Source organism: Episyrphus balteatus, chromosome 2 (assembly GCF_945859705.1).
Source record: "Episyrphus balteatus chromosome 2, idEpiBalt1.1, whole genome shotgun sequence".
NCBI classification, from domain to species: domain Eukaryota; kingdom Metazoa; phylum Arthropoda; class Insecta; order Diptera; family Syrphidae; genus Episyrphus; species Episyrphus balteatus.
The window spans coordinates 90,643,573-90,660,957 of NC_079135.1; the positions used below are offsets into that span (position 1 = coordinate 90,643,573).

General features: G+C 28.8%; 2 protein-coding genes and 1 long non-coding RNA gene across 5 annotated transcripts in view; 2 read left to right on the forward strand and 1 right to left on the reverse strand.

Moving 5' to 3' along the window:
• Positions 1 to 17,385, reverse strand: part of LOC129912063 (calmodulin-A-like) — a 235,590-nt gene that overhangs the window by 90,452 nt on the left and 127,753 nt on the right. The window lies entirely within an intron of this gene.
• On the forward strand, positions 7,509 to 9,086 carry LOC129912060 (uncharacterized). 2 transcript variants are annotated; one of them, XM_055990162.1, is made up of 2 exons: positions 7,509 to 7,712; positions 7,774 to 9,086. In XM_055990162.1, exon 2 carries the CDS (start codon positions 7,873 to 7,875, stop codon positions 8,830 to 8,832), a length of 960 nt encoding a protein of 319 aa, XP_055846137.1. In that variant the 5' UTR covers positions 7,509 to 7,712; positions 7,774 to 7,872; the 3' UTR covers positions 8,833 to 9,086. The 2 variants fall into 2 exon arrangements, with proteins under 2 accessions (XP_055846137.1, XP_055846138.1); XM_055990163.1 differs by having other exon boundaries at positions 7,575 to 7,622.
• Positions 12,144 to 16,161, forward strand: LOC129912066 (uncharacterized). The gene is made up of 3 exons (XR_008771737.1): positions 12,144 to 12,457; positions 12,525 to 12,607; positions 14,977 to 16,161. It is a non-coding gene; the product is annotated as an uncharacterized LOC129912066 (long non-coding RNA).

The following is a 17,385-nucleotide window of genomic DNA, read 5'->3' on the forward strand; positions in this document are numbered from 1 at the left end:
ATTTCATGAGTAGTGTACAAAAATTGTTTTTTCAAATTAATGAAACACCATATTAATTGATTTTGTCCAAAAAACATCCCTTTAAATGGTTTGGACTTAAAGACGAAGAATGGCATGTAGTTTTCTTGTAGGACAAAAAATTGAAAAATCTCTACAGCTGTTTAAAAAAAAATAGTTCTTCTCAAAAATTTTTTTTTTTTTTAAATTCAAAAATTCAAAACGAAATTGAATTGAGAAATAATTTATTTTTTAATTATTTTTATTTTTAATATTAGAAATCCTAAAATACCTTCATCTTCTTAGCAATACTAGCTAAGAAAATGAAAATCATATTCATAATGAAATTAAAAACAAAAACAGAGTCACTATGCATACAAAATAAAGAAGGACATTTTAAATATTTGTTGTAACTCCATCAAAATTTTCTTAAAAAAAACAAAAAACAAATTATCTTAAGGGGGGGGGGGGGGGTGTACCGTCACATATAAAGATAACTTTCACATTTGTAAAGATAATTGAATTAAATAAATTGTATTATTTAGTTAATAAACAAGTCTAAAAATATTCGACCTTATAATTTCTAAATTTCAGTACTTGTAATTTGAATTATAATAGCTATAATAATAATAATAATAATAATTTTTCTCACTGTTTTAGACCAAAGTGTTTTGTGTTTATTTCTTAGCCAGACTAAAAGTTTTACTTTTTTTAATACTATTTTGTATTGAGATTGAATCAATCTAAAGAGTAAAGCTATTTTGAAAAACTAAAACTTTGTTTTTTATAGAAAATAAAATGCACCACTGGTGTCGCACGTACCTGCTCATGCAGTTAAAAACACTTTTATGATAGTTTACTTGTAGATTTAAAGAGCTGCCTCCATATAAATTTAAAGAAATTTTGTTGATGTTGGGGAAGAGCCGACATTTAGGGCAAAATTTTGTTAAAAAAAAAAATATACTTTATTTGACTTTTTTATGCAGTTTTACTGCAATTGCTTTGAATATTACGTCAGCAAAGTTTAATCAAAATCGTTAGAGCCGTTTTCGAGATATTTGGTTTAAATTGAAAAATTTGTATGGGAGGTACACTTTCTAAGCGTGATATAAAAAAAAACAAAAAAAATCAACTTTTGGAATTCCATAAAAATCACCTCTACCAAATTTGAAGAAAATCCATCCACCCGTTTAGGCTGTGGAAATGTGCACAGATGGACTCACAACCGCACAGACGCACGGACGCACAGACGCACAGACGCACGGACGGAATTGTGAGACCCACTTTTTTGGAATTCTCCATCATCGTAATGTTGGTTTTGATTAAAACCTCAAATTTTTTTTTCGACACGAAACCAAAAGGTACTTGCCCTATAGAGCAAGTAAAAAATTAACCGGAATTGGTGCTATTTTTCTTTGCTTTGAAATGTTTGAACACAAAATAAAAAGTATTAAGAAGTTCCACTCAAATATTACTACCTTGATTTCAAGAAAAAAGTATAAATAAAAAAAAAAAATTAAAACTTTATCAAAACCAAGAAAATTTTTCAAAAGGATTTTTTATTTTTACATACTTTATCAATAATAATAATAATTTGATTATTATTATTTTTTCAATAGTTAAATTTTGTTCTTCATTTTCACTTCATGGTTCAAAATGCTTTTTAACACTAAGGCTCGGAGCACAGATGAGTCCATTTTTTGAGACGCATGACGGAGCCATTTGATTTTACAGGAATCATACGCAATCAAAGCAAATGAATTTACGTGTGTGTACTGATTAAACCCCAAACTGTGAGCTGCAGTTCATTGAAGATAAGTTACAAAAACTACATTGCAAGATACATTGTTCGATTTTTGACAAAATTTCACAATGAGCTAAATTAAATTAATTTTTGTGATTTTTTTTTTTATTTGAAAGTTAAAGCTTGTCTTAACCAACTAAATTAATGTTTATGGTAATGCAGTTCTAAATATCTAATTATATCGTAAATATGATCTCAATTTGCAAAAACAAACTTAAAAAATGTTGCCACAGTCAGAACTGTAAACTTAAAAAAAAAGAATAACAATATTCTTAAAATCGGTGACTAAGCTGTCACGCAATTAACACTCGAACCTCGTTCAGCAAGTTTGAAGCTACCAATTCATTTAGCTCAATTCTTCTGGAAAATAATAATAATAAGAGCCAATTTTTCAATCTTCTAATAAACAGTCAATTAACTGTTCGACGAATAAAGTTATTAGGCTCATAAACAATCAGAAAAAACATTCAATTTTTCAATCAAGAATAATTTATTCTACAGAATAACAAAAAAAATTGTCAAATTCAAAAATATTTAAAATTAAACGTCATTTTTATTCATGATTGTTTTTGTTTTCTTGACAACTGACACAATATTTTTTGTTGAGATTATTCCTTAGAATAATTTTTATTCGTCTCTGAAAGAAGCAGATAGTTTTATTCTTAGGAATAAGCTATATCTGCTTGTTGAAAAATTGATTTTTTCTCTATCCTTAGGAATAAGTACTAATAGACCGAGAGCCAGCGACCTAAAGTTTGCAGGTAATTGCTTAGTATTCAGCCCTATGAAATATGTTTAAGGACATCCCCAGGCATGTTACTGCAAAAAAAAAAGTCTCGTCAGCCGTGGCAAAAACGGTCTGCCAAGCACTTGAATGTGAAAAAAATTTTAAATTAAGAACTCGACCTTAAATCAAAAAAAAAAATATTTAAAGAAAACGGCAACACTAACAAAACTAAACGATACCTTTTTTTAAAGGTAAAAGGTTATACTACTTTCTGGTTTTTATATAAATGTTTTTTGATGAATAGTTTTTGAAACAAAAAATTTCAAACACAAAATTTTGAAAAAAAATTCAAAAAAAGTTCAAACAGTTTTTTTTTTTTTTCATAAAATCTACCCAATAAAGTATTATTTTTTTTTTGTTTTAATTTCTCTTATATATTTTGAGTCAAACACCGAAAACCTAAAAGTCAAAATCTCTTTTACTTTTTGAGAAAACTGAAAATTACCAAACCTTCTATTTTTCACCAACGCCAAAATTACGGCTATTAATTATGTCTTTCAGAAAGGAAGTAAGATGTTCACGGGTTTTATTGCAGGAATCGTTCAATGGGTTATAAAAAATATAAAACCGCGGAGTGCTATTAAATGAGAGGGTGGGAACTGGAGATAGGGGTGCAAAAGCCCCCTTTTTGTTTTTTTCAATGTATCTCGTAAACAAAGCATAATTTTGAGATATTGTTCTTAACAAATTTTGTAGAGAATTAAATTTCCTATAATAATAATGTTTTTTAAAAATTGATAAAAAAAATTTCCCTACCAAAACAGTCATAACACACAAAAAAAAAAATCAAAAAAAATCAATTTTTTTAGTTTTTTTACTTTTTTGGTTGTGTCTCTTATTTGAGCTGAGATAGACATTACTATTGCTCTAATAAAACATAGAAGATTAAATTTTCTTTAAAATGCTGGTCTTATTAATTTTTTTCATTGAAAATTAACCAAAATATGGCCATTTGAACCTATCTTTTTTCGCAGATTCAGTTTTTCTCAAGTAAAAAAGAAACATTTGAGGGGAAAGTACTATAACTTAGCAACCAAGAATTGATAGCGGTTTTTTGTAGAAGGGTTATATACAATCTTTTTTTACTATGGGAGGGGGTGTCTATCTTCTTAAAAAAAAAAGAAAAATACTTAAAATCAAAAAAAATTATTAAAAAACAACGGTAACACTTACAGTTATGAACGATACTTTTTTCGAAAGCTAAAATTATACACTTAATTTAAATTTTTAAGTTAAGTTATTTAAATCAATTGTTTTCTAAATAAATGAAGGAGCCTGTTAAAGAAAGTAGTTTTTGCATTTTTTAATTTTTTAAGGAAAACAAGAAGGCATACACAGAGAAAAATATGACCCGCTAAAAACTAACAGATTGCCATATTGTTTTACCGTCCATACATTTCATAAGGAAATCTTATTAAAATCAACGATTAATAAGGTTTTTTTAAGGAGATTTCTAATTATTTTTATAGAGAAAATCTTATTAAAATTTGACTGAAAAGTTGATTTTTTTTGCAACTTAGCACTAGAACAAAAATCGCGATCAATAATTTCATGGCAGGTTGGTTCAGGTGGTAAGGTGGGCGACTAATGATTTGAAGTCTCCAGTTCGATTCCCAACCTGGTCATCGTTTTTTTTATTTTTTTGCAGATTTTAAAACAATAAGGAAAACCCGATTGTTTTAATAAGGTTTCCTTCTTGGATGAAAACCATAGAGAAATCTTATTGTTTTTGTTCTATTTTATGTGGTCTATTTTTCTCTGTGTAGGAACATAATGATTTTCAGTTTTTGATAAGAAATCAATTGAGGCTGTTTACTTTATGGATAAACTTCGTATTGAAATCCAAAGTCATTCTTAAAACAGTAATCAACGTGTTTTTTAAATTTTTTTTCTAAAATTTTGACTTTGAAATCGTTTATTTCGAAATAGTCGGTTTAAGGCCCAATTTATTCACTCTCCATTATTTTTAAAGGCTCCATTAAAAATTATAAAACTGTCAAATCGCATACAAATTTTAAAATTTCCCTTTTTTAATGGCGACTTTAAATTTAATGGAGTGTGAATAAATTGGACCTAAATAACTTAACTTAAAAATTTAAATTTAGTGTATAATTTTAACTTTCGAAAAAAGTATCGTTCATAACTGTAAGTGTTACCGTTGTTTTTTAATAATTTTTTTTGATTTTAAGTATTTTTCTTTTTTTTTAATAACCCCTCCCGCCTAAACGGGGGAAGATAGACACCCCCTCTCATAGTAAAAAAAGATTGTATATAACCCTTCTACAAAAAACCGCTATCAATTCTTGGTTGCTAAGTATAGTACTTTCCCCTCAAATGTTTCTTTTTTACTTGAGAAAAACTGAATCTGCGAAAAAAGATAGGTTCAAATGGCCATATTTTGGTTAATTTTCAATGAAAAAAATTAATAAGACCAGCATTTTAAAGAAAATTTAATCTTCTATGTTTTATTAGAGCAATAGTAATGTCTATCTCAGCTCAAAAAAGAGACACAACCAAAAAAGTAAAAAAACTAAAAAAATTGATTTTTTTTGATTTTTTTTTTGTTTGTTTTGACTGTTTTGGTAAGGAAATTTCTTTTATCAATTTTTAAAAAACATTATTATTATAGGAAATTTAATTCTCTACAAAATTTGTTAAGAACAATATCTCAAAATTATGCTTTGTTTACGAGATACATTGAAAAAACCAAAAAGGGGGCTTTTGCACCCCTATCTCCAGTTCCCACCCTCTCATTTAATAGCACTCCGCGGTTTTATATTTTTTATAACCCATTGAACGATTCCTGCAATGAAACCCGTGAACATCTTACTTCCTTTCTGAAAGACATAATTAATAGCCGTAATTTTGGCGTTGGTGAAAAAATAGAAGGTTTGGTAATTTTCAGTTTTCTCAAAAAGTAAAAGAGATTTTGACTTTTAGTTTTCGGTTTTTGACTCAAAATATATAAGAGAAATTAAAACATATAAGAGAAATTAAATTTGCAGTAACATGCCTGGGGATGTCCTTGAACATATTTCATAGGGCTGAATACTAAGCAATTACCTGCAAACTTTAGGTCGCTGGCTCTTAGACTATAACTGACTGTTTAACTGACTATTGAAAAATTGGCCCTAAATTAAAAGAATTGGAATAAATAGAAATCAATAAGGTATATTACATTAAAACACGGTAAATTTTAGGTTATTTTTGCGCATGGTAATGCAGGGTGGTTTAGATTTTGTTCCTTGCTGGAGACACAATTATATGTTTTATTATATGTAGCACACTTTCTGACAGAGATAAAAAGATAGTTTTCTTCAAAATCTATGAATAATTTATAGGATATGACCATACTTTTTGAGTTTTTGTGTATATATAAAAAAAGGGAATTTAAAAAATTTTACTAAGTAATTTTTTGTAGGCAATTCAATTTCCTATCGATAAAAAACCTAAGAAAAACTATTAAAAAAAACCAAAAAAACGATGTTTTTGAAGTTTTTTCTAAATGATTTATTTTTATCTTTTGAGCATTTATATATATTGAACATGTAAAGAAGAAAAGAAAATACTTTATCTTTTAACATAATGGTTACAAATACGGTTAAATTGGATAAAATATTTCGAAATCTATGGTTTTTGTTTTTTTTTTTTTATCATTTTTTTAACTTTGATATTACGACCTATTTACCAAATTTCAGTTTTTTAGAAAAGACAGTTTTTTTTTTTATTTTTGGCTAAATAACTGGTATGTACTGTAAATTTTGGTTCTAAAAATAAAATTCCAACTTCGCCTCTATGAAATGTAAGAAAACTCATAACTACCAAGTTTAAAGAAAATCACTTCAGTAACTTGGGAAAATATTTGGTATAAAGTAATAAATAGGTATACCATTAATCGATGTAAACCAAATGGCCACCATTGTATATATATTTCTATAGTACTATCATGAAGTCGAATTTAGTATTAGTTGATGTCGCCACTTTTTTGAGGTGGCGCTCAGTGTGTTTTTTTCATACAAATTCTGCTTTTTCAAGTCACCACTAGAGTTCCTAAGATCGTTTTACTTCATGATAGTACTATGGAAATATATATACAATGATGGCCACATTGATTTTATTCTTTCCTCACTGAATAACAATACTATTTTAATCAACTAATAATAATCATCATATAATAAAACGGCAAACACTTATTTTGTGGTACAAAATACGCGGCCCACAAAAACCAAAGGGGCATAAATTATACACCGAACGATAGGAAATTTTATCTAGATGTGCAGAATGTATACTTTGTTTATTTTTTTTTACCGAAATAGATAAAAACAATAAATTAAAATTGAGGAAAAAAACAAAAACAAATGTGCTGAACCACGCGCTCTCCTTTCTGGAAGTGGAAACTTATAAAAGCAAAGACGAGAACCTTCGAAGACATTCTCGAATTTCGAATAAAATTAAGTGTTGCATATTCTTAGTAGTAAATAAAGTGATTTGTGTAGTGTGCTTATTTGAGCATAAATAAAAGTTACAATTGGCACTCGAATTTTGAGTGCGGGGTCGGCTAGTTTGATCTTATAATGTGAGTTACTGTCTGTGGGTAAATTACCCCTTAATATTTGTAGATGCAAGAAAATTAACATAATATTAAGTAGGGTGTGTGCCAATCCTACAAATATTAACAACTACAAAACATTTTATTTATAATATAAGTTATCAAAAGTGCCTTGGTATGGTATTGTAACTGCATCGACATTATATTAAGATTTGAAATTTTAGAGCTTTTGTATGTATATCGAGAGAAATTCCAGAAAGATGTATTTTCCTATCGTTACTTGTAATTGCTGTTTCATTTGACTGTATTAGAAAGTATTTATAATATACAATAGAAATCATTAAATACAATGAAAGATATATGTATATTTAATAAAATGCATCATGCTATTTTCTAATATTGAAAATTTTTACTGGATGCAGTTTTGTTTTAGATTTGGTGTCGAGTTGTTGACTATTTCCGCATTCTGTGTTGACTTCACTCTTGTAAGTTTTCCAATTTTGGTTTTTTTTTCAATAGTGGTGAAATCATAGAAATTGTCAATTTATTGGTAGAGCGACAGTTCCATTAATTTGGTAAATTAATTGCGTTGAATTCGTAGCCATTTTTATTTTTTTTCGTCTTCGTTTTTTACAGATTTAACGTACAAAGTTAAAATAAATTCAAATCAAAAGAATTAATTTCATTTTTAAAGGATTAATTTTGAACAAAAATTGCATATTATACTATCTCACTATGGATTCACGAGTACTTCAAGTTAATCCAATCGATTACTCTACAAAACCAAAGAATACCTTATCACCTGGATCTGCAATGATGGAACAAGTTTATCAAGAGTATCCATCTACTTCTTCACGTTATACGAATTCAGCATCAGTTATCTATGAAGTTGAATCTAGCGATGATGATGATGAATTACCGTCGACGTCGTCGTCATCGTCTGCACTGTCACATTCTCAATTCTCAAATGCTATGCTTGATCCATTAAAATTAAATAAAAACCCTTATATAGCACCCATGATCCCTCCTCCAATGTGGTGGTGGAGAGTTGATGAGCCTTCTACTCGTAGTTCCGAAATCTACCAAGGAAAAATCGTTTACATTCAAAGCAATCCCAATGAACCTAACCAAATTCACGAGGGAGACATTGTTATTGAAAAATTTCCTCATCCACAGACACATAAAATTGACACTTCAGCTACTACATACTATGAGCAGCAATTTCCATGGGAAACTCATAAAAAAATGGTAAAAGTGGAAAAATTACTGATTGACAATACCGAATTACCAAAGGTAGTAAAGAGTGCAATATTTGATTCCAATATCTATCCCAGAGAATTCCAACGAACGATAAACCACAATCAAGTAAATTTTCGTAGTACTGTAGAAATTTATGGTAGATTTGCGCACACATCAATCGTTTGCTATCGACCTAATCCAGAAATGTATCCAGACAATATTATTTACTATAGGCGTGAAGTGAAAATGAAAAAATCTTGCATAATTGAAAAACATAGTCAATTCTATAAGAAGAAATCTAAATTGGCGTGTGCAAATTTTTGCACTACAGTAAAACTTTCGAATAAATTATTGTTGCCAGCTGAAAGACGTCGTTTGAGGCGTTTAATTCGTAATGGAAATCAGGCATCCGGAAAGAGTCAATTTTTCGAGAACTTAATAATCAAAAATTTTTGAACAATTTAAGTGACTTTTCTTATATTAAATAAATTACAGTTTTTATATAATCATATATTTTATTCAATTTTTTATTTTATTAAAAATATTATATCACTATATATTAACATCAATAAAAATTAATTAATGATTCTTTAACAGAGTAGGTATTATGTACCTACATAACAATTATCTTGTAGTTAATGTGACGGGAATTATTGCACATGTTTGCTCTTTGTTTAATATATTTAAATAAATACTAATATAATAAATGATTTATGAGTGTATTAAATACAATGGCTTGTTCGAGAATTGTGTTCAAATCACGGTAACGTTGTGGTCTATTTTAGTAACGCAGTTGTTTTTTTTTATTAAATACCTATACAATACATCTGTATTACACATGAAAAATTTAAAACTATGAGGATTCGAAAATTTTGATTGAGAGGGATTGAGTGTCCATTTTGGCTGTTAACCAGTGTTATAGTTTTTGACGTGATAACGTCTTATAACTCGATGAATGATGGCAGCCCCCACAAAAAAGTGACGCCATTTTCTAACGTTACACTCTCGCACTTTCGCAGTGCGCGCAAAAATTTCAATTAAAAATTAAAAATAAACTATTAGAGATACAAAAATCTACTATAGCTTATTTGAAAAATAATAACCTAAAGCTTAATCCAAATGAAGGATTTTTAAAAATTCCGTCATTTAATAGGGTAAACAGGGGTAAAACGGAAAGATGAAATTTGGGCTAAAATCTAAACGCGAAGTCGTAGAGAATTGATTTGTTTGCTATAGAAAGATGAGATTAATTTAAGAATAACTGCATTTAAGAAAAAATTCTAAAAAAATTTTGAAACTAAGCTATAACGTTTTGTTTGAACGAAGTACACTTGTTGGGGCTATGACAAAATGATGATTTTGGGTAGGGGAAATTTTTTTTGACAATTCTAAAGATGCCAGGCGTCTGATACGGATTTTTTCTAACACTCTGAGTTTCGAAATATGAATTTTTTAAAAACACCTTGTTTTTTAGGGGTATTTTTGGGTAGTTTTTGATTTTTAGCTTTTTTAGAGCGTTCAAAAAATCTCAAACTGATTGGACATGTAGGTTTTGGCCTTATTCATACATGTGCAAAAACTTGGAATCGTTTAGTGAGTTTTGACTGAATAACGGAAGAAATAAGTTTTTTAAAAACACGTTTTTTGACCGTTTTTAACCGATTTTCATCGTTTTTTCTTTTTATTTTTTTTCTTTAATGTATACAGGAATAAAGTATATTGAGTAATGATAGACCATGACTACGACTATAAGTGTGCGAAGTTTCAATCATTTTCGTAAACAAAATTTTGAGATAACGGTAAAATAAAATTTTCAAATTCAACAGGTTATAACTTTTGACCAAGAGCAGATAAAAATATTATTAATTTTTTATGAGCATCCTGATACCTTACCTTTCATTTGGTATATCACACATAACGGTAGACTAACTGCAACCTACACAATGTTAAATCAAGAAACTTGCGAAAAACCTCAAAACACCAGTGGATTTCTATTGCCCCCCGAACAGACACCAGTCTGGAAATTCGACATGGTTGATCTTAAAAAATTCTAACTTCTCTTGTAGGCTCTTTGAAATGGGATAGATACGTCATGTGAAAGGTGAAATAATAAGCTTTCACATGGTATATATTTTTTATAGGTTTTCAAACAAAAAAATTGATTCCATAGCCTGAGAACATAAAAATAAATGTTTTTTTTTTTGCTTTTTTTAATGAAATTTGATCGAGTTCAAAAAATTCTAGCTCTTTTTGAAGATGTCTCATAGACCTGATCGATATATATGACAATAAGCTTTCAGACGGTATAAAATTTTGTATAGGTTGTTAGGGAAAAAAATGAAATTAATGACTTGAGAAGATAAAAATTCATGTTTTTTTTTGCTTTTTTTGATGAAAATGATTGTTTTCAATAAATTATTTTTAAACTTTTTGCGCATTGTACAAATTTAAAAATGGTTTTATTCTTAAGAAGAAATACTTGGCTTTTAAATTGCATAATTTTTTTTGTAAGCTTTTAAAATAAAAAAAATTAATATAATGAGAAAATAAAAAAGGTATTTTTTTCAGCTTTTTCTTGTAAATTATGATTGTTTGAAATAAATAAACGCTTCAATTGACTCATTTTAAACAAAAGCACACAACCTTTTTTCTGACGACGTTATCACGTAAAATCATCGTCCGTAAGTCTGCTTTACAGACAACCTCTGTTTTTTTTAGAATATATCCAAGAATCACCCCTTTAATAAATTCCTTAAGATCGTTTTTTAAAAGACAGAAATCCCTTCTTCTTCTTCTTTGATGTGAATAAAGTATTACTAGCTAAGATTATTGGCTACAAAATTTAATAATCACACAAGTTTATTTGGCATTAGTTCAAGATATATTTTTGGTGGTGAATAATAAAGCCCTGAGGGCCCGTTACAACAAAGTCAGTGATTTCCTCAAAGAGTAATTTACAAATAATATTATTGGATGTAATGATTCTCTTAATTGGCCTCCAAGTTTGCTTTATAAATAAATGTATGTCCCTTCTATTCGAATGTCCCCTGAAGCTGCCGCCCGCATCACTCAAAAACAAGGAATTATCAAATTATGCTTGACAAACAAACACCCTTCAGTAGTATCTAGATTGTTTTTGGCGCATTTGAACCTGAAGGATGGTATAGTTTATCAATTTAAAAAAAAAAACTAGTTATTTTAAAAAACGAATTATTTATTTACCAAAAAGCATTCTCTCTTTTTTTTTCACTCTTATTTCCTTGAAATTCAATCTTTTTATTTTTCATTATAATTAACCTTTATATTTTATCTTTCTTTTATTACCTTCTTTTTTTTGTTCATAAAATACTTCTTGCTTAATTTGAATAATGACCTCCTTAGCAATTCATTAATTATGATGTCTTTAAAACTAAAATTGGCCACAAATACTGATTTACATAAATACTCTGTTGTAATTCATCTAAACTACAAATGCAAAACGAACGAACTATATCCAGAGCATCAAACTAATCACGGAACAGTGAATATATATATATTCATAGTTTAAAGCTTTTGTTGAAGATGAAAATGCTATACACTCAGTTTTAACAAATTAGAAACAGATGAATATATTTTTAGAAAGGTTCTGGAAGTCTTAAAGAAAAAAATCATGAAAAAGACGCAATTCTTTAAAAAAACATACTAAGTCAATCTATGAAAAAAATTCTCATTTTTTGATATTTTCGGATATTTTTCAGAAATTTTCAAAAATACATTCAACCAAAAATTTTTCAATATTAAATTTTCACTTTGAAAATTTTTCTTTTCTTTTGATAATAGCGTTTTATCAAACAAATTTCAAAACTTCCATAGTTACAATTTCTTTTTTATTTGAAAAGTCACCAAAAAACAAGCTTTATCCAAAGAAGAGCATCAGACACATTTTAATAACCAAAATGTGTTTCTAAATCCCTTGCAACAAATTTTATACACATAACGTTTAAATGGAAATTGGAAATTGGAGTCTCATCATCTATTCAGGAAACAAACAAAACTAAACGCTGGATATGAATACACAAATGTAATAAATGATGTATTCGTGGTAAGCATCAGTTTGCTGAACAGTAGAAATGTCTTTGGAAATAGCCATCTAACTTTTTTTACTTAAGGACGATTTTATCATGTAGATGGTTGCTTTAAGGGCACAATGTTGATAACTAGCACCCCAGGGAAAACAAAGAACATTTTGCCGGTAAACATGAGAAGTATGAGCATCATAAAAACAGGGAAGTAGCCTTCTGAAAATGAGACCCACGTATTCTTGGTTGTTCTAAGTCCAATCATATTTTGTAATAAGTCCACTTTTTTTTAAGGAAAGTGCGTACTTGTATAGGAATTGTTCTATGTCCAATTTTGGGTTTTTAGTTTTTAAAAATATTAAAAAATAGTAGGTAAGTTTGTACAGTTTATTCAAAAGGAAAGAACAAACTTTATAAAAAAATATAACTTGAATTATGGACGAGCAAAAAACTATCGTTTTCAATCGATTTGAAACTTAAAAATCGTCCCCTGTAAAATTAGCTTTTTTTGACTTAGAACAATTCTGCTTTCCACCGACGACATATAAAAAAAAACAATGTACCTAAGTTCATTTATGAAAGTTCTTAACGAGTCACTGTCTTTTTGGGAATTATAGAATTTACTCCCTCTTTAAAAAAAAACACCCTCTTCCCCCAACATTATCTTATGGAAAGTATTTATTCTTGCCTTCTATCTCAAATGTAAACGTTTTACCAAAATTAGTTAGGGTGACGCATCAATATTTTTTCCAAAAAAACCAATACCGTTTCAACCATGATATTCTTATAGACACATTAGACTCTTGCTTCCAATCTCAAAAGTAACAAAATTGCTAAAAATTTATCGAGTTGGTTAAATTAAAAAAAAAATATTTTTCCAATTTTGTTTTAAAAATTTGAATCCCCAGAATCATTAACAATGATAAAAAAATATCTGTCTGTAAGGTTTGAATGAAAAAATACTACCTACGTAAATAACCAAAATATCAGTTTTCAGAAACAACGGCAACGGCAACGCCATATTCCACTATTCGACTTTTTTTAGAAACGCAGATTTGTTACAGTAGCTTAGACAATTACATATGTTCACTTAATGTTAATCAAAAATTTTACTGTTTTCGAGAATAATGCAAAAGCTTGAAAAATTTGTATCTTTTCTCGAGACTGGGAGCCCTCCGTCGCCTTTTCTTCAAGTTTATAGGTACCTATTTGGGGTTTGGGTTTGGTCAGGTTGTTTCGCGAAGTTGAAATATCTTGGTTTCTTTAGACCTTGAAAGTGTTTCCAATATCTCAACGTAACCTTTCTGACGACTTGAAATTTTCTGATCGACAAAAAAGAAGCAACCTCTTATTTTTGTTCAACCTCACTTAAGTGAGGTTCAACCTCACTTAAGTGAGGCAGGGGTATTATTTTTCTCTATTTCAAACAACGAAGCTGCTTCCTCTTTGACTATTTACACTTTGGGGATTTTCTGAACGCAAGATTTAACAATAGTTTTGCTTTGGTTTTGCTGAAGTCGAGTAAAAAACTATGACCTTTCGCAGTTGTTTCAACCTTATTTAAATGCTATCAACCATCCAAAAATATGAAGAAATATTTCCTCAAATAAATTTCATGATTTGATTGTACAAGATCAACTGTCGTCTAGGTAAGCAGTGTTAAATCTCAATGTTTTAAAAATCCGTAAAATAAATATTAAAAATTTTTTTAAATTTCATAAAAGATTTTTTCAAGAAATTAAAAAAAAATAATTAGAAACAATATAAAATTTGGTTTGAAGTTCAAAAACATCTCCTTAAACAGTTTTGAGATCAAAATGCGATTTAAATTCTTGTACATATAACAAAGAATTTTTTGAAAATCGTTTGAGTAGTTTTTTTTTTTTATGTAAAAATTTTCAAAAATGTTTCCAAAAACATTTGCTATGTCATTCAAAAGAAAATTTAAATTGACACATAAAAACAAAGTTTCAATGAAATTCATTCATCCGTTTTCGAAAAATTGATTTTTCAAAAAAAAAATTTTAAAATTTCAATAAAATTAATTAAGCAGTTTTCAAAAAATTAATTTAAAAAAAAGTGAAATATTTTTAAAAATCTAAAAATGTGTTTTTTAAAGTGTTTTTTAACCACCCTAAAACTGTTTCGCTCCAATAGTGTTGGCTGTAGTGCAGACAGAATTGCGGGACCTAATTTTTTGGCATTCTCCATCATAGTTATGTTATGCCTGACTGTTATCACGGCTTCGATTTTTTTTTTTTTCGAATCCTAACCTTGCTCTATATTACCTGTATAGCAAGTAAAAAGATCTCTCGGTATCGTAGTTTCGACTTTTCTTAATGGCTTGTAACTTTTTCAAAAACAGAAAAGACAACTATGTCAAAGCAATTGAGCCGGAGTGTACTTTGACTTCTTCCTTTACAACCTCAAACCTTAGACAATGGATACATTTTGAAAAATGTAAACTAGCTTCCACAAAAAAAAAAAAAAAATAAAAAAAACTTCCCTGAATTCTATGTGGGCTTTCTTGTTCCTCCCATAGAGAGAAAGAGGAGCTTGACAGTGCTATGATGGGTGTCTGTGCTGTATACAAGGAGAAAGCCAAGCAGGCTAGGCAAGCCCATGCAAAGAAGAAGAAGAAGAAGGATTCGTTTTGGTTTGCGGGAATCTCCAGTGCATGACAGCGAAACGACAATGGTTACGGAGATGAAGCCAAACAGAAGGAAGGAAGGAAGACTACATCAAGGACAAGAACTATGAGATAATATAAAGTTACATTAAGCGGTACTACTGCATTCATGAATAATATTGGACCCCAGAAACGTTTCAGTTATATAAATCTACTATAAAACGCAAAATGAAGTCTTTTTTTTTTTATTCGTGCGAACCAAAGGTATCAGAGGGGAATGAAGTACCAATTTTATTTTTTATTGTGAGTTGAGGGTTAAAATGGGTTGAATGGGATGATAAAGCCAAAAACAAAACAAAAAAAAAAAAAAATAAAAAAAAGGACGAGGACGAGTTTAATTTTATTTTAATTAAAGTTTTCCATTTTTGTTTTATTCCTGGACCTGGTGCGACAAGGCGAAATTGGTACAATTGTGATAAAACTAAGTTTAACTAATTGACTTATCCTCTGCCGAAATGGAGGCAATTAGTTTTATTTGAAATCAGGCGCGTTATAGCATTTTTGTCGCATTTTGTTGATTTAGAAAAGCCTTTCTGTTCCTGCCTGCCACCCATCAGAAAAGAGAAGAGGAAAAAGTTGAATGAGTGTACAAATTCAAATTCTGTTTCTATTTTTTTTTTTCATTTTTTTTTTTTTTTTTTATATCCATGGGCGCCCGAACGATGCCAAATTGTTTTCATGAATAAAATAATGAGAGAATGATTGTCATTAGCCATAGAACTAAGTGATGCTTTGTCAGCTTGGAGAGAATGCAAAAATAAAATCAATTCAGCAAAAACAACAGGATACCGGTTGAAGTTTTTTTTTTAATTTTTTTTTTCTTAACTATAAACGCCATGGGACAAAAATGATGCATGTGCGATGAATGCAGAAAAGTGTATGCATGCATGCATATGATGACCTTGGTGAGGGTAGTTTTTTTTTTAGTTTTTTTTTTCAGCAGAAGGCGCACCAGAGCTCACCAGCATTTTCAAGGTTGTGCTTAAAAGTACGCATACTCTATTAAAAAAAAAAAAATATTCTGCCATCAATTAATAATTTAATTTTGCTTATGACAAAATGCTTTGAGTTAAAATTCAAAGCTTGCTTTTTAAAACACAACACTGTCCTCTAGGGGCTGCTTTTGTTGAACCACCTGTGCTTTAACAAAAACGCATTTAAGCGAATTGTTTTTAGAAGAGGGGTTTCAGGCAGAAAACTTCAACCATTTGCCCATACCAGGAATTTGTACTACTTTGCGAATTTTCGTAATATGTAGAATATAAATAAATTCGTAGAAAAATTCGAAATTACTACTTCAATCAAACATTAAATTACTATTGAAGAGAATTTAAAAAGTGGGTCTAATAACTCCATCTCTCAGTCAGTATATGAAATAACAGATTTAATGTAACTGTTTTAAAAAACGACTTTTATAATTTTGATTTAAAAAAAGGTAAAATTTTTAAATCTTGAGTTTTAGGTACTAACTGCCTGAAAAACCACAGTGATTTTTATAATAACCTTTAAGAACTGTGTTTTCTCAAAAAAAGGACACACAAAAACGCATGCAAAAATGATTTCTAAAATTGTTTTATATTCTTAAACACTCAATAGGAATCACCAAGGATCTTTCTTTTAAATTTTGAAAACCAAAGTCCAGAGAAAAAAACGCGCATAACCAAATCAAGAAATATTAAAATCTCTTAATCTCAAAATGTCTTTTAAAACACTCGTTTACAGCCAAAATGAACACTTAATCCCACTATTTTTTTCTTACGTACTTTTACCTCAGGAACTCGGAAATCACTTTAAAAAAAATTACGATGGATATGTTTTCGAGATATAATTTTTCAAAGTTTTTTGTCGTTTTCTTTTTCGCAGCATACTTAATGTTCGGGCTATATTTTGAGTAATAAAAATGATGAAACTGAACAAAAAAAAAAAAAAAAACGGCACTTGAAAGCTGAATAAATAAGCAAACACTGTAAATTTGTATTAAGGATTTTCTTGTAAAAAATTAAATTTCCTATCCATATGTACCCCTTAAAAAAATTTTTAAATTAAACTATTGTAAAAAACTCAAGAAAAAATATTGAAAAAAGAGAAAAAAAAACGACATTTTCGATGGTTTTACTGAATAGTCTATTTTTATCTTTTGAGAATTTATAGATATTGAACATGTAACGAAGAAAAGAAGATACTTCATTTTTCAACATAATAGTTACAAAAATTGAATACGGCTAAAATTGGTTAAAATATGGATTTTCACAATCTACTGTT